Source organism: Malus domestica, chromosome 08 (genome assembly GCF_042453785.1).
Source record: "Malus domestica chromosome 08, GDT2T_hap1".
Lineage (NCBI taxonomy): Eukaryota > Viridiplantae > Streptophyta > Magnoliopsida > Rosales > Rosaceae > Malus > Malus domestica.
Genome location: NC_091668.1, coordinates 30,906,695 through 30,928,995, shown reverse-complemented (window position 1 = coordinate 30,928,995; position 22,301 = coordinate 30,906,695). Strand labels below are relative to the sequence as shown.

Genomic DNA, 22,301 nt, shown 5'->3' with positions numbered 1-22,301 from the left:
TTCATTACGCGGTACAACCCCAGAAGACGAAGGCAATAAATGCCTTTGGAACAAACCCACAAACCTCTGATGATCATGTAAAATCTGACCATCAGATTCCTTCATCTGGTCAAGCTTCCTCTTCATGTTTGTAGCATAGTCATGAGTGAGCCGGTGCAACTGTTTATTCTCATGCTTGAGCTCTCTAATCTCCTGTTTGAGACTCATCACTTCAGCCGCCAATGATTCAACTTGGCGGGTTCAAGCAAATAGGCGTTGGGCCATATTAGACACAGAACCTGCACACTGAACACTGAGAGCCAGAGAATCCTTAACAGCCAACTCATCAGACCGTTTGGAAAGTAGTCTGTTATCTTTGGGAGTGAAAAGGTTCCTGGCCACCACCGCAGCGGTCATATCATTCTTCATCACGGAATCCCCAACGGTAAGAGGACCAGTAGGGGATAAGAAGGATGGGCGCCATATGTTGTCTGGAGAAGGCGTGGCTGCCTCTTCAACAAGGTTCAAGTCAAAACGACGGTCGGAGGGGCCAGACATTTTCAAAGGTGTTGAAGAGAAAAGAGGTCGGACAAATCAAGATCTTAGAAATGCAAGAAGGGAGCTTCTACTGGTGGAGATTCAAGTGTGCTTTGGAACTTAATACCAGCCTCTATAAAAATCCGCACTCGATGGAGCTTCAGAAATCGAAGAGGCGCCTGCTCAGAAATCGAAAAGGCATTTGCTTTCTTAAAAGCTGGGCTGCTCAAACACCACGAAGGCCGATCTCAGGAATCGAAGAGGCGTTTGCTTTCTCAAAAGCTGGGCTGCTCAAAGACCACGAAGGTCGATCGCAGAAATCGAAGAGGCGCTTGCTTTCTCAAAAGCTGGGCTGCTCAGAGACCACGATGGCCGATCTTAGAAATCGAAGAGGCACCTGCTTTTTCAGCCTTGTCAGCACCTGTCACATGCACACTCAACTTTGCAGAAATTACGGGCATTCTGTCGAAGATTTCTAGTGAAGTAGAAAGCACATGAATGTTACTGTTCAATCATTCACTTTCCACACTCAACATCAGCTCACGGGTACCACAGATAACTTTGCCAAAAATCTCTGACAAAGTTTAGACACGTGAAGCTTGTAGCTCCCATTACATCGCTATGACCAAGAAGGGTAAAAGAATAGCAAAGAAACAGCACTAACAAAGTTTAGACTCATAAATTTGAAGGTCTAGCTACCATATTATTACTCACAAGGGTAAAGGAACAGGACCATTGCTGGATAATTGGAAAGTCCATGTGGGTCAACCTCTGTGCTCCGTGGCAAGGTAGACTAGCAAACAGGCCTAACCTTTACTCACATTCGAGAAAACATTCCCAACAAGATTGCTTGCTTTAAGATCGAAGAGGCACCGTCCTCCAAATCTCGAGAGCCAGACTCCCAACATGATTACTTTCTCAAAAAGCGACGAGACACCGCGCCGAATCTCGAGAGCCAGACTCCTAGCAGGATTGCTTTCTCAAAAATCGAAGAGGCACCGTTCCCCGAATCTCGAGAGACAGATCCCCGACATGATTGCTTATTCGAAAACCGAAGAGGCACCGTTTTCTCAACTTCGAGAGCCCCTTAGATAAAGCTTGTCTGTAATCCTCACACCGCTTTCTCAACTTCGAAAGCCAGATCTCATTGGATAAAGCTTGTATGTAATCTTCACACGTAACATCAGCTTTCCAGATACTACAGACCACTTTTTCAAAGTGCTCTGACAGAGTTAAAACACGTGAAGCTGGCAGCTCCCACTACTGTGCTATGACCAAGCAGGGTAAAAGAATAGTATTACTCCTTGTTAGGGAGACTCCTATATATGTCGACCTCCATCCTCAACGGACAGGCAGACCTGCAAAAATGCTCAACCCTTCCTCATATCTGAGAGGGCATTCCCAACGAAGCCTCTCGAAATACTCAACTTTCTTTCCCCCCGAGAATACCTCTGCAAACAAGCTACACTAGAGCAAGAATATTTCATATCATCAGGGTTAAAAGCAAGAGTATCCCATATCATGCTTTTTCCCTGTCTTTTCCTTTGGCCTTGTTCTTACCTACAAGACAAAGAGAAATAGAGCAATCAGTCAGCACTTGGAATCAAGCTTCCAGTCCGGAACTGACTGCCTAGAACCCCATTGCTCTCGAGTACTCATCTTCAACATCTTATGCTTCCCGAGAAGATACCACATCTGCCTGAGGAACAAATAGGGCAAGTGAGAAGGATACAAGGAAGCATGTGGAGACAAGCGCAACAGAACACGTGCCGATACATCCACTACTTTGTCAACAGCAAAAGTATCCCATATCAGCAGGGTCGAACGTACTCTAGATTTGATGGACTTGTTTTGACCCTCAAATTCTTCAGTCGGCCTTATACTCTGGCGGAAACAAGAAAACTCTCCAGCCCAGTTCAAGAATAAGCTTGTGGAAAGTTACTTCTTCAAAAGAAAAAGTATCTCATATCACCTTTTCTCCTTTTCTTCTCTTTATCCTTCATGCTACCTGCAAGATAAGGAGAAGGATAACAATCAGCCAGAACTCGAAATCAAACTTCTGATCTGGGACTGATTGCTTGAAGCTCTGATTGCTTACCTTGTCTGTCACCTCTTTCAGCAGATCCCCTAGCTCGGCGACTTGGGGGACTCCTACTACATGGTTTGTATCGCGCTTGACCAAGCCTGAAACTACAAGTAAGCGTCAAGTGAAATTGATACATTACCTTGTGCATCTTCACCAGTTAAAGATACCACCCCTGGAGGGAGGAAGAGTACTTCCAAAGAAGATGCCACATCTACCTATGAGACAGATAAGGCAAGTGAAGACGATACCACACTTCGGTACTTAAAAGTTTCGTGATTACGAGATCATTCTTCCACAATATTTCCTAATGTCATTTGTACTAAATCATTCACTTGTACTCACTAAAGGAGAGCTTGAACCTATATACTATGTAAACCCTTCACAATTAATGAGAACTCCTTTACTCCGTGGTCGTAGCCAATCTGGGTGAACCACGTACATCTTGTGTTTGCTTCCTGTCTCTATCCATTTACATACTTATCCACACTAATGACCGGAGCAATCTAGCGAAGATCACAAACTTAATATTTAAGATGATATTCTTTGGTGTATGATTTTCGCAAACGATATAGTGTTGATAGATGAAACGCAGGAAGGGGTAAACGCGAAGCTTAACCTTTGGAGAGAAGTGTTTGAATCTAAAGGTCCTCGCCTAAGCCGATCAAAGACAGAATATATGGAGTGCAAGTTCAGTGCAAACGGATGCCAAAATGAGTTAAGGGTGAGGATCGGAGATCAGGAAATACCAAAGAGCAACCGTTTTCGCTACCTAGGATCTATGTTGCAAAAGAACGGAGAATTTGATGGAGATCTCACCCATAGAATACAAGCTGGATGGATGAAGTGGAAGAGTGCATCCAGCGTGTTGTGTGACCGTCGTAGGCCACTGAAGCTCAAGGGAAAATTTTATAGGACGGCAATAAGGCCGGCAATGCTGTATGGCATAGAATGTTGGGCGGTGAAGCATCAACACGTAGGTGTAGTGGAGATTAGGATGCTTCGTTGGATGTGTGGGCACACGAGAAAGGATAAGATTAGGAATGAGGATATCCGAGGTAAAGTAGGAGTAGCCGAAATTGAAGGAAAGAGGAGAGAAAATCGGTTACGGTGGTTTGGACATGTGCAAAGAAGGCCTACTGACGCTCCGGTTCGAAGATGTAACCACGAGACAGAGGTTCAGGGCCGAAGGGGTAGAGGAAGACCTAGGAAAACTTTGGAAGAGACCCTAAGAAAAGACTTAGAGTATTTGGATCTAACGGAGGACATGACACAAAACCGAGCGCAATGGCGTTCTAGGATTCATATAGCCGACCCCACTTAGTGGGAAAAGGCTTTGTTGTTGTTGTTGTTGTTGTCACTTCTTATAGGCCACTAGCCTATGCGTTCAATGGGGGAGTGCCTATAAATCTTGAAATGGATAGTCTGGGTTTAGGCAATGGGCCTTGGACAAAACCTCCTCCTTGCATTCTTTTTGGGCTTCCCTTCCTAACAGCCCAAAGTTTAAATATTAACCCAAACACGCATTACACATAGTTGCCTAAATGAAAAATAATTTCCCCACTCTCTCTCATAGAAAAATTGGATGATTTGAGTCTATTCTGTGTATCAACTTAGTCAAATGTTTCCATCCCATGGAATCCCGTAATATCATATGTATCTCTCCAGTCACAAACTTGTGCGCACACATAAGGAACCACGTAGTTTCATCCCGGTGTTCATTAGTGGGATTTATCCCCTCCTTATGCTACTGCTGCTTATTCTCATACCTTTTAAAGCTTCCTTGTTATAGGTTTTGTTAAAAGAGGTTTTGATTTGTTTTTAAGAATTCTTTAATAGTCAGGGTTTGGCCTCATATTCCCCTGATATATTGTATTTTTCTTGTTATCAATAAATTCTCCTCAAAGTCACTTCCCATGATAGCACTGCTGGAGTGGGATGGTCTTTACGGCCAAATGAAAAAAAAAATCTTGTTTATCAACATATTTGATTTAGATAAGATCGCTTTACAACTTATTTATCATGTATGTTTGTACCATACTTAGGGCATTCGTATTTAGATCTCGTATAAATACTCAGGGGACTTAAATGTAAGTATGTAATAAAGGAAGGGGCAAATATGTAATAAGTGATGAGCCCTTATTCTATAAAAGGACTCCTCACCCTCACAATTATGGGAGGCTAATTCCTAGGCCCTTTCACCGTCAGAAGCTCTCTCATAATCCTCTCAGAAATACCATAATCAGTGTGGACGTAGCCCAAACATTGGGATGAACCACGATACATCTTGTGTTATTTACTTTCTTGCAGATTCACGGTCGGATTTACGTTGTTCCAAGACCTCCGATTTTGTGCATCAATATTTGGAGCCGTCTGTGAGAATCGACACAAAAAACTATGTCGGTTCTCTTTCATTTTTTCACCTCCAGCGTGAATCTGCAATATCACAAAAAGCCAGAAACATAAAATATCTAAATCTCTCTATCTTTTCTTTCTTTCTCTAGCTTCTCTCTCATTTCCTTCTCTAGAGAGCTCTTTCTGTCTCTAAGCTGAGAGAACCCCAAAACTCATCGACTGCAAAAAGTAACAAAAATGGGTTAGTTCTACTGCTGCTACGTAAGACCCATTTGACCCACTCTGGCCAAAACTCACCTCAGTTTCCGCCTCTTCAACAAATGAGACCTACTCGGACCTCCTGACCCAGCCGACCTCACCCGACTCCGAACCCCGCATTCAGGTCGGGAGATCAGCCAACGCCTCCGGGGAAGCCGATGACGATGGGACAACACGTCCTGGACAAGGGCGCCAAGATGATGCAGTCCCTCAAGCTGGTGAAACAGATGAGCTAGCACGTGTGCACTTTTGCACTCTACAGCCACGACATGACTCGTCAAATCGAGACCCACCACTACGTCACTCGCCTCAACCAGGACTTCCTCCAATGCGCCGTCTACGACTTCGACGACTCCCACGACCGCCTAATCAATGTAGAATATATTGTGTCTGATAAGATATTTGAGTTGCTGTTTCCGGATGAGCAAAAGCTTTGGCATTCGCATGCTTACGAGATCAAAGCAAGCATTTGGGTCAATCCTCAGATCCCCGAGATGATTGGCCAACCTGAGCTCCAGAATTTGGCCAAAAATTACGGCAAGTGCAGACCTTCCTGCTTCCACTCGACAACGAGGTTGCAGAGGCAGCACCGCCCGATTTGGCTAAAGTGCCTTCCACGGATTAGATCTTGTCGACAGAAAAATCAGAGAAGGAAGATGCAAGAATCTCCGACTATTTTGATGTGATTGCAGGAACAAGCACATGTGGTCTTATGGTCTGGGAAGTCATCTGCGCCGAGCACGGCATCGACGCCACCCGCCGATACCAAGGCGACAACGAGCTCCAGCTGAAGACTCGTCAGATCAGGGTCCTACGACCAGATTTTCCAATGGGGTAAATCAAGAGAGCCTCATTGAGTCGAGCGGTGCGAATGTGGCGTAAGAATTGTTCTCGGCTCTAAGGAACTTCAGGACTCGCTTCGGAGAGAGAGATTTGGGGAAGTCGACCATGGCAATGGCAGAGTTGCAAATTTGTGTGGTTGCAGTGTTTCATTATACAGCATGTTAACGGTAGCTTTTGCTTCGGCTACAAGGGGGAATCGCTGCCGTTGAATCGGTGAGTCATCTCGCGATACAGCACCGTACAGCAAAACGCCTTCGCTTCGCTGTGAACTTGTCTCTGGAAAAGCAGATTCAAAAACTAGCATGCTTTGCCACCCACCAGGAGCGTTTGTTTTGCCCATGACCCACCAATAGCGTTTTTAGAAATTGGGATTGGAGTACACCAGCTGGTGTTCAAACAGCAGAAAAAGAAAAAGAGAAAAGAGAAAAAGGGAGGCTCTCCTTGAGAGCACATGGAGAACAACGCAAAAGAAAAAAGAAAAAGGGAGATCTTACTAAAGCCAAAGAAGATGCCTACACTTTCATCATGCATGTTCCTATTTTCTGAGAAAGCTACGGGAAGACCTAGGAGGAAGATAAGGGTTTCCTTACTTTAAAGTGATGTAATTTACTTTTCTTATCTTTTGCAGACATCTGTATAAACCCCCATCAGAGGGTAATAATAAAAAATCAAAAAAAAAAAGGCAAAACCCAAAATAAATGGCCTGGAATGTCATGTGGAGAGCCAAGGCCCATATGCCCAAAAGAGCCAGGCCCTATGGCTTCAAGTTTATTCGGCACCCTGCCACTATTATCACCAATCAGGTGATCAAAAGTACGCCCAGTACTCCCCAAATTATTCGGCAGCCTGCCTCTATTATCACCAACCAGGTGATCAAAAGTACACCCAGTACTCCAAAATTATTCGGCTGCCTGCTGTTATTATCACCAACCAGGTGATCAAAAGTACACCCAGTACTCCAAAATTATTCGGCTGCCTGCTGCTATTATCACCAACCAGGTGATCAAAAGTACGCCCGGTACTTCAAATTATACATGAGCATTACTCATGTCAATCATACATAAACATTCATGAGCATTACTCATATCAATCATACATAAACATTCATGAACATCACTCATGTCAACATCCATGAGCATCATTCATGTCAATCAACATAAACATTCATGAGCATCACTCATGTCAATAAGCTTCAAAAAGCTTCATTTACAGAGCTCTAGCTTCAAAAGCTTCATTTACAAAGCTCTAGCTTCAAAAACTTCATTTACAAAGCTCTAGCTTCAAAAACTTCATTTACAAAGCTCTAGCTTCAAAAACTTCATTTACAGAGCTCTAGCTTCAAAAGCTTCATTTACAAAAGCTCTAGCTTCAAAAGCTTCATTTACATAGCTCCAGCTTCAAAGCTTCACTTGCAAAGCTTCACCTACAAAGCTTCAGTGTAGGGTATACAAATACCGCATCCGAACAACCGCCACTTCGGCCCATACATGGATTCAATTTGAAGTCTCCAGCCAACATACTCTATTGACCGAAGACTTGGGGGACTACATTATGTACCATATATTGGGCCTCAACTAGGCCTCATAAAACATACTTGGGGGACTTAGCCCATTATTTATGTACTGAGGAGCGAACCCTTATTTTATAAAAAAGACTCTCTCACATTCATTAGAGAGCAACGCCGCCAGCTGAGCAACCGCTTCGCCGCAAGCATCACTCATAACCCATCAATACATAGCGAGCCCTTATTCTATAAAAGGGACTCCCTCACCACCATTAGAGAGCATCGCCGCCTACTGAGCAACCGCCTCGCCGCGAGCATCAACTCCAGCCCATCATTTATGTATTGAGGAGCAAGCCCTTATTCTATAAAAGGGACCCCCTCACCTTCAACGCCACAAGCCGAGTAGCCTCGCAACATGTGATAGTTGAGCATCATTTCACTTTGAGCACCGCCTCATATCAAGTATCAGTTTAAGACGACATCTAGTTACTTTGGCCCACACATGGACTGAATTTCAAGTCTCCAGCCAAAAGACTCTCTTGACTGAAGACTTGGGGGACTATTGTTTGTACCATACTTAGGGCCTTCGTATTTAGATCTCGTATAAATACTCGGGGGACTTAAATGTAATTATGTAATAAAGGAAGTGGCAAATATGTAATAAGTGAGGAGCCCTTATTCTATAAAAGGACTCATCACCCTCACAATTAGGGGATGCCAATTCCTAGGCCCTTTCACCCTCAAAAGCTCTCTCTCACAATCCTCTCAGAAATACCATAATCAGTGTGGACGTAGCCCAAACATTGGGGGTGAACCACGATACATCTTGTGTTATTTACTTTCTTGCAGATTCACGGTCGGATTTACGTTATTCCAAGACCTACGGTTTTGTGCATCAACAATGTATATAATTATGAATAGATCCTAGCTAACACAAAAAAGAAAAGTATAGCTAGTTGATTCTTGTTTTATCATCTCATCCATCCCTATGAGAAATCACAACGAAACTCTCCATTTTCAGCTTCTTAATAAAGTTTAAATAGCGTTTAACAAACTCTAGTAAAATGGAGAAATTTCAAAAATATCTTCAAAACATAAAATATGTTTTCGACCAACTAAACGTCGTTAAAACACCATAAACCATCTTTAAAAGCAACAAATAAGAGTCAATTTAGAATCATCTCATTGTTCCTTTTGAAAAAAAAATTCTTAGGTTAAGACAAATACGACAACTCAAAAGACGCTATTTAGTATCACGCTAGCATTTGCTTTGTTAATTTGATGTTCTAGTCTTGCGTCAAAACACATATAGAATAGCACATCTGATTAGTAAATTGATAGCACAATAACTACACATTTGAGCTCATTTGACAAATTATATCATATCCTGATGTGCCTAAATATGGAATAACAATGCATAGACATATGAAAAAAATTGGAAACAGAGGGAATTAGATGCAATTTTGTTTCTCTTTCCCTCACTCCCCCCCCCCCCTCTTCATCAATTTCTGGTGAGGACTTGGTGGTGGGTTTGGAAGGAAGGAGGTGGTGGATACTAACGGACTGTGTAAAAGGAAAGTTAGTCTCTCCTTTGTTTTATCTTTCAGTTTTTGCTTGCTTTGAATCTTATGCTTTACCCAAGGATATTAAGCTTTACTTTGGTCCCTTAATATATATATATATATATATATATGTATATCTATATCTATATATATATGTATATCTATATATATATGTATATCTATATATATATATGTATGCAGAGCCAGCCCTGAGGGTGTGCAACATGTGCCACCGCACAGGGCCCCCGATTCGGAAGGGCCCCTAAATTTTCATTACATTACATGTATACATATGCATATAAAATATATTAGATGCAGAAAATAATCTTATCTGTGGTTCTAGCGCAAGCGGTTTAGCTCTTCTTTCTTATAGCCCATGTGCTACGTTCAAATCCTAGTGATATTGTTTTGTTATATTTTAAGCTTTTGCAAATTTGTAAACAGGAGATAACAAAAAGGCATCCAACGTGTATCGAACTCAGGACCTTTGAAGGTAAGAAAAAATACCTGGCTAATCAAACAACTTATTTTTGTTGCAATAACTTAAAATATTTTAGTTTTATAAATGAAAAAATTGAAAAAAATGAAGGGCCTCAATAATCAGGGCCGGCCCCTTAGGTATGTATGTGTGTGTGTGTGGCATTCGGATCTAAGTCCAGACAAAATTATAAAGGGGTGGGAATGTTCCCAGCGACTGGCTGACTACTCTTTTCCCTTAGTATGTCAAAGCCAAAGTTTAAACTTTAAAAGAAAGTAAATGTGTTTGATTCTGCGATAAGATCATAAAAGTACGTAGGCCTTTGGAAAATCAATGTTCAAACCACACATTCTTAAAGCTTGGAAGTTACATGTCACTTAGAACTACAATCTAGTGACATTCATTTTCACTTCTAACTTATAATTAAGTGAGAGGTCTAGGCTCGGAAGTTACAACGTATATATATGCACTCAACTTTTCAAATGCTTAATTACCAACGGAAGGAATAATAAAACAGAAATGCCTAAGATTGATCATCACGCCTCTGAGATGATCCCTAAAAGCCCCCAAAGAAAACAAGAAGATGGTATCATTACCCACAACCCTCTATGTTGTTCCTGAAAGCAACCTAGAAGGATGTCATTCTATGTAGACAACTCACTCACTCTCAATTTCTTTAACTGAACACTAACTATTTCTTAAATTGAACAGTAGTACTATCATTCTTTCTTAAACTGAACACTTATGCTACCACTATTTCTTAAACTAAAAACTGTCTATTTCTTAAACTGAACACTAGTACTATCATTATTTCTTAAACTGGAGACTAACTATTCCTTAACAGAAGACTAACTATTTATTAAACTGAACACTAGTACTATCATTACTTCTTACACTGAACATTGACTATTTCTTAAACTCAAAACTAACTATTTCTATAACTGAACACGGGTACTATTACTATTTCTTAAACTGAATACCGATGCATAACTAAACCGAAAACTGATTATTTCTTAAAATTGAATAATGACTATTTCTTAAACTGAATACTGGTGCTATATCTATTTCTTAAACTGAAAGCTGATTATTTCTTAAAATTGAACACTTACTATTTCTTAAACTGAATATTGATTATCTCTAGAACTGAACCTAAGTATTATCACTATTTATTACAATGAGTATTTTTAATATGCATGAAATTAAAAACACAATTTCAAGGCACCCACAAGTGCAACCCATAAAATTTCATTCACAAATCGCAACTTTATAGAATTTCGTTCATATAGATCTTCCCTATACATCTAAGTTTGAAAGTCAAATTGTCTTCCCTGTTACTCTATCATGAAAGACTTGAGTAGATACACATATTATGTGTATGGTTTTGTGCATGACTTGTATCGACGACGTATCTCAATCATATTGACAGTATATTGCCAATATACTTTCCATGTGAAGATACATTATCATTACCCTATCTATCTGAATCATGCGTATTAAACTATCTACTTGAATTATGTGCATTACACTATCTACCTAAATTGTGCACACCACCCAGGTGATGAGCAAACTCTTCCTCCACCATTATGTATGGAAAGAGAAATATAATGATTATAATTATTAGTTAGATAAAAAAAATCAAAAGAAAAAAGAAAAAGAAAAGGTAAATTACACTTTACCATCTTAGGTTTGGGATCGATTTCAATTCCTTACATCTTTAAAACATTTTACTTTCATACCTCAAGTACTATTTTATTTCAATATAATATATCCATTAAATTTTTCATTCATTGATCCGATAAGAGCTGAAGTAGCTGCCACATTTGTGCCACGTGGCTGCCATATTTATGCCACGTGGCAAAAAAATAATTATGTATGCATTTAAAATATTATAATATTTACCCTATTTAAAAAAAACAAAACAAAACAACACCAGAAATCGTCTTCCCTAACCCCTTCCCTGCAACCCAAACCACTTCCCTACAACCCAAACCCCTTATCTCAACCCACCCCCACCTCCCCCGCAACCCCCATCGAGAACGCCACCATTAGCTGCGACTTAAGCCTCAAAGCCACCTGCTCCTCATCATCTCCAACCTGCCAATCCAAGTTGATCTGAAACCCTAATTCTTGATCCTGATTCGCCACGGATGACAAGGATGACGAAGACGAAGACTATGCCGATGATGTATAGTCGAAGGTCTTCGGTGGACCCTCTGATAAGACCCAATTCTCAATTCCCTTAATCAACCTGCAAGTAGCACAAGAAAGTTATGGAAGAAGAGGGAAAAAGAGATGAAGGAGCAAAGCTCCAAATATTTTTGTATTTAATTTCTTTGTTGTAAATTCTGATCTGCCACATTTGAGGAAGTTGGGCTCCTTTTATACAGACTCTACTTCTTAAAACGCCAGATGGCATATTTAACAATTCTTAACAATTCAATTAAAGCATAAACCTCAATTACATTTTGGGTTCATAACAATATTCCCCCCTTGAAAATTAGCCTTGTCCTCAAGGCTTAAAAATGGAATTGTGGAAGTCCTCCCAATTACTTGTTGTCCTCAAAGCAACAAGAAGTTGAATCTGCAGAAGGCACTCATTGGCAGATTCCTCCCAAGCCTTCTTCGAGTCAAGCTCCTGAACTTCCTTAATCAACTAAAGGCATGAATTCCAATAGATAGGGAGAAGAATGATGAATTCTCCTTTTGAAAAACTAGCATCTTCACTATGAAAACAGAGAGGCCTACAAGCTGCCAACCTTACAGATAGGTCCTTGTCCTCTAGCAATTTGATCAAAGCACAGTAAAATAGCATTTTTGTGTCCTTTTTAATATTAGAAACCCATTGTCCCAATATCAGTGCAACTTCCCAGGGGGTGATACGCATATTTGGATGATCAATATGAACCAATAATTCTAAGCATGGTAGTGAACCAACCAAAACAGATGACTACAAAGGTGTAATACTGTCATTATTTTCAGCAACAAGACTAGCATTGTTTTGTAACAGAACTTCCACTGCATCTTAGTGACCATGAGCAACATCCCAAATTAAGGAACTTCTAGCGTCTCTTGGTGAATTAACATAAGCACCTTGGGGTTCAAACACTCATGTCCTTTTATCAACCAACTCTACCAATTCTATGTTCCTATAAATCCTACATGTAAAAAGCAGAGATCCTCATATAACCACATCAGGTTGAGTAGGCATATCTCTGATGAACTTTTCAGCCACATTTAACAGATTAGCACGGCTAAGAAGATCCACAATGCATCCATAGTGTTCATTACGAGGATTGAGCTTATGATTTTCAAGATCCATGCTATGTATCCATTTATCAATGAATCGAAGCAACCATGACAAACCTCGAAGAAATGATTCAGTAATGCATTCCCTCTATAACAAGCTATGAATGTGTCCTGCATAAAGCGCACCTGAAATAGCTCCATGTAGTAATAATCGAACCGGTTATGCTTGAGCAATCTGAGCCGTTGCTTTTATCTCCTCTGTCTCCCTTAATTGTTTTTTGAAAGCATGTTAACAAAACTTTGACAGCAAGATTTTAACCATATTTTTCTGACCTCATCACCAGTATTGCATAGCAATCTTATGCAGAGGACCATCCCGGCATATGAATCATTGTCAATTGGATGTGGAAGAACTGGAGATTGTCCTAATTGCAACATAGAAACAACAATCAACAGTGCTTGCGAAAATGCTTTATTCACTTCAACTTTTGATGGTTGGACCCCTTCCAATCTCAGGGCAAGCTTGATCATAGGGTATGCAACAACTGTCCCAAGGAAAAAGTCACCAGTGTGAAGCAGGGATCTCAAGTTCCCAAATGCCACGGATCCTTGAAAAAGGGTAGGAGGAGAGAAAGAAATTCCAGATGCAGCATGATGTGTGGCATAAGTTCCATCAGCAAGAATAGTAGGTCTTTTAAAAGACACGGTCATGGAGTTTACTCGCTGAACCTTTTGTGAAGAATCATTACTTTCTTCTTCCGAAACCGAGAGAAAAGGCAATTCGCTTAGGCACCGTTTAATTGATGCAGTTCCACCTTTAAATTCAGCAAGTGACGTGCAACATGCTGCAAAAATCCAAAGGCCGGAAGAGCAAACCCGTGATGCTCGGATTTGGTAGAAAGTGTCTAATAGCTTTGTTATTATAGATACCCTTACTCTAAGGTTGGTTTCTATTATATCTCGGATAAGAACAATCATATCAACAACAGAAGCAACATTACTGCCTCTTAAGAAATCCATCAACAGATGTACCACTATGCTCGCCACTTCTGGGAACTTTATTGCACAAGAGTGAATAGCCTGAATAAGCATCTGCCTGTATTCACCATTCTTTTCTAGCTCTCGAGTATGAGTCTTAACAACTTCCCTTTTCAAAATAAGAACAAGCTCATTAATGTTTGTGCAAGTAACCAAGCTAAAAACAATGTCTATGGTCTTCCTTCTAATGTCAAGATTATGACTAGAAAGTGCCCTCAGCATATCCAGGAACATATCAACTACAACTTCTCTATGAGAAGACTTTAGCTCAGTGAGCCGATCAAGAACAATAAGCTTCACATTGTTGTCACTTTGTGAAAGAAGCAGCTGATAATAGGTATTGGCAGCAGCTCTCCCCTGTTTTCCACGGTTTGTTCGACATAATTTTCACAATAACAAAATGGTTTGTGGGATTGAATGGTTGTAGGAAGGATCAGATGGGAAGTATTTATTGGAAAACCTTTCCTTCATCGACTCAGTTATTGCCATATTGTTTTCTCTCCATCTCTTAGGCAATTCATCAAACAGATGCAACAACAACAAAGCCTTTTCCCACTAAGTGGGGTCGGCTATATGAATCCTAGAACGCCATTGCGCTCGGTTTTGTGTCATGTCCTCCGTTAGATCCAAGTACTCTAAGTCTTTTCTTAGAGTCTCTTCCAAAGTTGTCCTAGGTCTTCCTCTACCCCTTCGGCCCTGAACCTCTGTCCCGTAGTCACATCTTCGAACCGGAGCGTCAGTCGGCCTTCTTTGCACATGTTCAAAATCACCGGAGCCGATTTTCTCTCATATTTCCTACAATTTCGGCTACTCCTACTTTACCTCGGATATCCTCATTCCCAATCTTATCCTTTCTCGTGTGCCCACACATCCCATGAAGCATCCTCATCTCCGCTACACCCATTTTGTGTACGTGTTGATGCTTCACCACCCAACATTCTGTGCCATACAACATCGCTAGCCTTATTGCCGTCCTATAAAATTTTCCCTTGAGCTTCAGTGGCCTACGACGGTCACACAACACGCCGGATGCACTCTTTCCATCCAGCTCGTATTCTATGGTTGAGATCTCCATCTAATTCTCCGTTCTCTTGCAAGATAGATCCTAGGTAGCGAAAACGATCGCTTTTTGTGATCTTCGCTAGATTGCTCCGGTCATTAGTGTGGATAAGTATATAAATGGATAGAGATAGGAAAGCAAACACAAGATGTACGTGGTTCACCCAGATTGGCTACGTCCACGGAATAGAAGAGTTCTCATTAATTGTGAAGGGTTTACACAAGTACATAGGTTCAAGCTCTCATTTAGTGAGTACAAGTGAATGATTTAGTACAAATGACATTAGGAAATATTGTGGGAGAATGATCTCGTAATCACAAAACTTCTAAGTATCGGAGTGTGGTGTCGTCTTGACTTGCCTTATCTGTCTCATAGGTAGATGTGGCATCTTCTCTGGAAGTACTCTTCCTCCATCCAGGGGTGGTATCTTTAACTGGTGGAGATGCACAAGGTAATGTATCAATTTCACTTGAAGCTTACTTGTAGTTTCAGGCTTGGTCAAGCGCGATACAAACCATGTAGTAGGAGTCCCCCAAGTCGCCGAGCTAGGGGGTCTGCTGAAAGAGGTGACAGACAAGGTAAGCAATCAGAGCTCCGATTGATTGTTCACCTTCTCCCCATCTTGCAGCAGCATGAAGGATAAAGAGAAGAAAAATGAGAAGAGATGATATGAGATACTTTTGCTTTTGAAGAAGTAACTTTCCACAGGCTTATTCTTGAACTGAGCTGGAGGGTTTTCTGGTTTCCTCCAGAGTATAAGGCCGACTGAAGAATTTGAGGGTCAAAACAAGTCCATCAAATCTAGAGTACGTTCCACCCTGCTGATATGGGATACTTTTGCTTTTGACAGAGTAATGAATGTATCGGCACGTGTGCTGTTACGCTTGTCTCCACATGCTTCCTTGTATCCTTCGCACTTGCCCTATCTGTTCCTCAAGCAGATGCGGAATCTTCCCTGGAAACATAAGATGTTGAAGATGAGTACTCGAGAGCAATGCCAGGTAAGTAATCAGGTAAGGGGTTCCAGGCAGTCAGTTCCTGGCTGGAAGCTTGATTCCAAGTGCTGACTGATTGCTCTCTTTCTCCTTGTCTTGCAGGTAAAAACAAGGCCAAAAGAAAAGACAGGGAAAAAGCATGATATGGGATACTCTTGCTTTTAACCCTGATGATATGAGATATTCTTGCTCTAGTATAGCTTGTTTGCAGAGGTATTATCGGGGGGAAAGAAAGCTGAATATTTCGAAAGGCTTCGTTGGGAGTGCCCTCTCAGATATGATGAAGGGTTGAGCATTTTTGCAGGTCTGCCTGTCCGTTGGGGATGGAGGTCGACATATATAGGAGTCTCCCTAACAACAAGTAGTAATGTTATTCCTTTACCCTGCTTGGTCATAGCACGGTAGTGGGAGCTGCCAGTTTCACATGTTTTAACTCTGTCAGAGCACTTTGAAAAAGTGGTCTGTGGTATCTGGCTCTCGAGATTCGGAGAACGATGCCTCTTCGATTTTTGAGAAAGCAATCATGATGGGGGTATGACTCTCGAGATTCGGAGAGCAGTGTCTCTTCGATTTTTGAGGAAGTAATCATGTTGGGAGTCTGGCTCTCGAGATTCGGAGGACGGTGCCTCTTCGATTTTGGAGCAAGCAATCTTGTTGGGAGTGTTGTCTCGAATGTGAGTAAAGGTTGGGCATGTTTGCTAGTCTACCTTGCCACGAAGCACAAAGGTTGACACACAGGGACTTTCCAATTATCCAGCAATGGTACTGTTCCTTTACCCTCTCTTCGATTTTGAGAAAGTAGTCATGTTGGGAGTCTGGCTCTCGAGATTCGGAGGACGATGCCTCTTCGATTTTGGAGCAAGCAATCTTATTGGGAGTGTTTTCTCGAATGTGAGTAAAGGTTGGGCATGTTTGCTAGTCTACCTTGCCACGAAGCACAGAGGTTGACACACAGGGACTTTCCAATTATCCAGCAGTGGTACTGTTCCTTTACAGTTGTGGGTAATAATATGGTAGCTAGACCTTCAAAATTTATGTGTCTAAACTTTTGTTAGTGCTGCTTCTTTGCTATTCTTTTACCTTTCTTGGTCAGAGCGATGTAGTGGGAGCTGCAAGCTTCACGTGCTCAACTTTGGCAGAGAACTTTGGCAAAGTTATTTGTGGTACCCATGAGCTATTGTTGCGTGTGGGAAGTGGGTGATTGAACAGTAAGATTCATGTGCTTTCTACTTCACCAGAAGTCTTCGACAGAATGCCCATAATTTCTGCAAAGCTGAGTGTGCGTGTGACAGGTGCTGACAAGGCTAGAAAAGTAGGTGCCTCTTCGATTTCTGAGATCGGCCCTCGTGGTCTCTGAGCAGCCCAGCTTTTGAGAAAGCGAGCGCCTCTTCGATTGATTCGGAGAACGATGCCTCATCGATTTTTGAGAAAGCAATCATGCTGGGGGTCTGGCTCTCGAGATTCGGGGAGCAGTGTATCTTCGATTTTTGAGAAAGTAATCATGTTGGGAGTCTGGCTCTCGAGATTCGGAGGGCGGTGCCTCTTCGATTTTGGAGCAAGCAATCTTGTTGGGAGTGTTTTCTCGAATGTGAGTAAAGGTTGGGCATGTTTGCTAGTCTACCTTGCCACGAAGCACAGAGGTTGACACACAGGGACTTTCCAATTATCCAGCAATGGTACTGTTCCTTTACCCTCTCTTCGATTTTTAAGAAAGTAGTCATGTTGGGAGTCTGGCTCTCGAGATTCGGAGGACGGTGCCTCTTCGATTTTGGAGCAAGCAATCTTATTGGGAGTGTTTTCTTGAATGTGAGTAAAGGTTGGGCATGTTTGCTAGTCTACCTTGCCACGAAGCACAGAGGTTGACACACAGGGACTTTCCAATTATCCAGCAGTGGTACTGTTCCTTTACCCTTGTGGGTAATAATATGGTAGCTAGACCGTCAAAATTTATGGGTCTAAACTTTGTTAGTGCTGTTTCTTTACTATTCTTTTACCCTTCTTGGTCAGAGCGATGTAGTGGGAGCTGCAAGCTTCACGTGCTCAACTTTGGCAGAGAACTTTGGCAAAGTTATTTGTGGTACCCATGAGCTATTGTTGCGTATGGGAAGTGGGTGATTGAACAGTAAGATTCATGTGTTTTCTACTTCCCCAGAAGTCTTTGACAGAATGCCCATAATTTCCGCAAAACTGAGTGTGCGTGTGACAGGTGCTGACAAGGCTGGAAAAGGCTGGAAAAGTAGGTGCCTCTTCGATTTCTAAGATCGGCCCTCGTGGTCTCTGGGGAGCCCAGCTTTTGAGAAAGCGAGCGCCCCTTCGATTTTTGAGATCGGCCTTCGTGGTATTTGAGCAGCCCAACTTTTGAGAAAGCAAACGCCTCTTCGATTTCTGAGATCAACCCTCGTGATCTCTAAGCAGCCCAGCTTTTGAGAAAGCAAACGCCTCTTCGATTTCTGAGCAGGCGCCTCTTCGATTTCTGAAGCTTCGTCGAGTGCAGATTTTTATAGGGGCTGACATTAAGTTCCAAAGCACACTTGAATCTCCACCAGTAGAAGCTTCATTCTTGCACTTCTAAGATCTTGATTTGTCCGACCTCTTCTCTCTTCAACACCTTTGTAAATGTCTGGCCCCTCCGACCGTCGTTTTGACTTGAACCTTGTTGAAGAGGCAGCCCCGCCTTCTCCAGACAACATATGGCGCCCATCCTTCGTCTCCCCTACTGGTCCTCTTACCGTTGGGGATTCCGTGATGAAGAATGATATGACCGCTGCGGTGGTGGCCAGGAACCTTCTCACTCCCAAAGATAACAGACTACTTTCCAAACGGTCTGATGAGTTAGCTGTTAAGGATTCGCTGGCTCTCAGTGTTCAGTGTGCAGGTTCTGTGTCTAATATGGCCCAACGCCTATTTGCTCGAACCCGCCAAGTTGAATCATTGGCGGCTGAAGTGATGAGTCTCAAACAGGAGATTAGAGGGCTCAAGCATGAGAATAAACAGTTGCACCGGCTCGCACATGACTATGCTACAAACATGAAGAGGAAGCTTGACCAGATGAAGGAAACTGATGGTCAGGTTTTACTTGATCATCAGAGATTTGTGGGTTTGTTCCAAAGGCATTTATTGCCTTCGTCTTCTGGGGCTGTACCGCGTAATGAAGCTCCAAATGATCAACCTCTGATGCCTCCTCCTTCTAGGGTTCTGTCCAGTACTGAGGCTCCAAATGATCCCCCTCCGGTGCCTTCTCTTTCTGGGGCTCTACCGACTGCTGAGACTTCTCCTAAGCAACCTTTGTGAAGGCTCCCTCTTGTGTGCTTATTTTGACTCATGTATATGTACATATTTGTAGCTTATCGGGGATATCAATAAATAAGCTTTCCTTCATTTCAACGTATTGTGTTAAATACACCAAAGCCTTCTTCGCTAAGTTCTTTGAATTTTCTTTTGTTAAAGCTTGTATGTTGAAGCTTTCTGAGTGGAGCATGTAGGTTGGGGTAGTGTTCCCTTAATTTCCCGAGTGAGGAAAACTTCTCGGTTGGAGACTTGGAAAATCCAAGTCACTGAGTGGGATCGGCTATATGAATCTTAGAACGCCATTGTGCTCGATCCTGTGTCATGTCCTTCGTTAGATCCAAGTACTCTAAGTCTTTTCTTAGAGTCTCTTCCAAAGTTTTCCTAGGTCTTCCTCTACCCCTTCGGCCCTGAACCTCTGTCCCATAGTCGCATCTTCTAATCGGAACGTCAGTAGGCCTTCTTTGCACATGTCCAAACCACCGTAACCGATTTTCTCTCATCTTTCCTTCAATTTCGGCTACTCCTACTTTACTCCGGATATCCTCATTCCTAATCTTATCCTTTCTCGTGTGCCCACACATCCAACGAAGCATCCTCATCTCCGCTACACCCATTTTGTGTACGTGTTGATGTTTCACCGCCCAACATTCTGTGCCATACAGCATCGCCGGCCTTATTGCCGTCCTATAAAATTTTCCCTTGAGCTTCAGTGGCATACGGCGGTCACACAACACGCCGGATGCACTCTTCCACTTCATCCATCCAGCTTGTATTCTATGGTTGAGATCTCCATCTAATTCTCCGTTCTTTTGCAAGATAGATCCTAGGTAACGAAAACGGTCGCTCTTTGGTATTTCTTGATCTCCGATCCTCACCCCTAACTCGTTTTGGCCTCCATTTGCACTGAACTTGCACTCCATATATTCTGTCTTTGATCGGCTTAGGCGAAGACCTTTAGATTCCAACACTTCTCTCCAAAGGTTAAGCTTTGCATTTACCCCTTCCTGAGTTTCATCTATCAACACTATATCGTCTGCGAAAAGCATACACCAAGGAATATCATCTTGAATATGTCGTGTTAACTCATCCATTACCAACGCAAAAAGGTAAGGACTTAAGGATGAGCCTTGATGTAATCCTACAGTTATGGGAAAGCTTTCGGTTTGTCCTTCATGAGTTCTTACGGCAGTCTTTGCTCCTTCATACATATCCTTTATAGCTTGGATATATGCTACTCGTACTCCTTTCTTCTCTAAAATCCTCCAAAGAATGTCTCTTGGGACCCTATCATACGCTTTTTCCAAATCTATAAAGACCATGTGTAAATCCTTTTTCCCATCTCTATATCTTTCCATCAAGATTGTTTGAAAGGTTCTACCGAGATTTGAACTCGGGTTACTGGATTCAGAGTCCAATGTCCTGACCACTAGACCATAGAACCTTGTTCATCAAACAGATGCAATGCAAACAAATTCTTCTTAACAAATTTACCCACAAGATACCAATTTATCCAACCATATTTATCATTCCGAAATGCATTATAGTTATCAGTCAAAAGAGAAGGAAATATAACGTCTGAAGTTGTTATAATGAAACGCAAATAGAGAACTACCTCAGCTCCAGTTTTCGTAGTATCATAGAAAAAGTGTGTACAGAGTAGCCGCGGAGCAGAGGTCATCGTCGAAGCATGAATCACTTTCTTCGATTCCGGTAGAGAAACTATGGCTGCAGCGGAATCGTTCGACTATGGCTTGATAGCCAAAGTTGCCAGTGTGCGTAACATCGGTGAAGATGAGAGCAATGGCGGAATAGAATGGTCGTGGATTGTCGACGAAATTCGCAGTGGGTTGCTATCTCTGTTGTGAGGTTTTTGGTGACCGACCTCGATCGATTCAGCTTCCGCGGAACACATCAAGGCTAGATCAGAATCTCCCTCAACGTTGAGAGCCAAGTCACAGTGTAACTGAGCAAGGTCACTGCGGATTTGTGCGAGTACAGGATTCACAGCCTTGTGAATGGCGGTGAGTGTAGAATCCATAGCCTCGCGGATCGCAGCACGCATCGAAGCTTCAAATGAGTCGATTACAACGGAGAGGAGTGCATCAATGGCAGGAAGATGGGTCGGGTGGGCATGCACAAGAGAGAAATCCAGACGGTCTTATGTCTTGAGCTTTGGAGTTCTCAGAGAGAGAGACAACAAACCTGAAAGTCGAAAACGAAGGGGTCGAGGAAGACGATTTCTGGGTTTTTTTTTCTTTAGGGTAAATATTATAATATTTTAAATGTATAAAAAAATATATTTGCCACGTAGTATAAATGTGGCAGTCATGATAACTCTTAACGGATTAATGGATGAAAAATGTAATGGATATATATGAAAGTGAAATGTTTTTAAAATGTTGTAAGAAATTGAAATCGACCTCAAACCTTGTAATTTACCCAAAAAAAACTCCTTGGCATAGGATGATGATATTGGCGCCAAAGGGAAAAGCTCCCTCTTTTTTTTTTTTTTTTTTTTTTTTTTTTGAAACAAAGCTCCCTTATTTTCTTGCCGAATAAATAGCCCCATTTCACTACCACAAAAAATAACGGCCCCATTTAAGGATTGGTCTTGCACACGCTTTTAGTTCGTTTTTTGTTTTTTTTTGTTTTTTATTTTTTATTTTTTTGTTTTTGGCTTTTGTCCTTTTTTATCATTAAATAAAGTTTTAATTGTTTTTTTTATTTATTAAAATTCAAAGTTTTAAAATTCTTTTTGTTAATTTTCCTTAAAATTTACTCATGAAGAAAACTTATCTATTTTGATCATCTCCAAAATGATGTCCGTCTTTGTGTAGCCTGGTGGCTTTGTGTTCACATAAGATCCAACGGGTCAACAATTTGATCGGCACCAAAGAAAAGATCATCTCTAAAGTGGTAGGATTAGAAGGAATAAGTTTTCTTAATGTCTAAATCTCTTATAACCTCCTTCAAATGTGAAATCATTCACTGCTGCCTTTAATTTGCCTTGAAATTAGTGTAGATTCATTTCAAATCCTAATTGTATCTTACTACGGTGAAGCGATATTATTCTCT

At 41.7% G+C, this 22,301-nt stretch overlaps 1 protein-coding gene, 1 non-coding gene and 1 pseudogene across 2 annotated transcripts; 1 reads left to right on the top strand and 2 right to left on the bottom strand.

Annotated features, from left to right (window-relative positions):
- Positions 1-5,481: 5,481 nt before the first annotated feature.
- Positions 5,482-6,050, top strand: LOC139198177 (oil body-associated protein 2B-like). Its single transcript, XM_070826446.1, has 2 exons — positions 5,482-5,749; positions 5,905-6,050. Exons 1-2 carry the CDS (start codon positions 5,482-5,484, stop codon positions 6,048-6,050), a joined length of 414 nt encoding a protein of 137 aa, XP_070682547.1.
- Positions 6,051-13,065: 7,015 nt separating this feature from the next.
- LOC139198176 (coatomer subunit beta-1-like) lies at positions 13,066-21,288 on the bottom strand (annotated as a pseudogene).
- On the bottom strand, positions 20,596-20,667 carry TRNAQ-CUG (transfer RNA glutamine (anticodon CUG)). The gene has a single exon. It is a non-coding gene; the product is annotated as a tRNA-Gln (tRNA).
- Positions 21,289-22,301: the final 1,013 nt, after the last annotated feature.

Coding starts and splice junctions, on each gene's coding strand:
- LOC139198177 (XM_070826446.1), top strand. CDS start 5,482: ATGACTCGTCAAATCGAGACCCACCACTACGTCACTCGCCTCAACCAG. Junction 5,750..5,904: donor GAATTTGGCCAAAAATTACG/GCAAGTGCAGAC, acceptor ATGTGATTGCAG/GAACAAGCACATGTGGTCTT.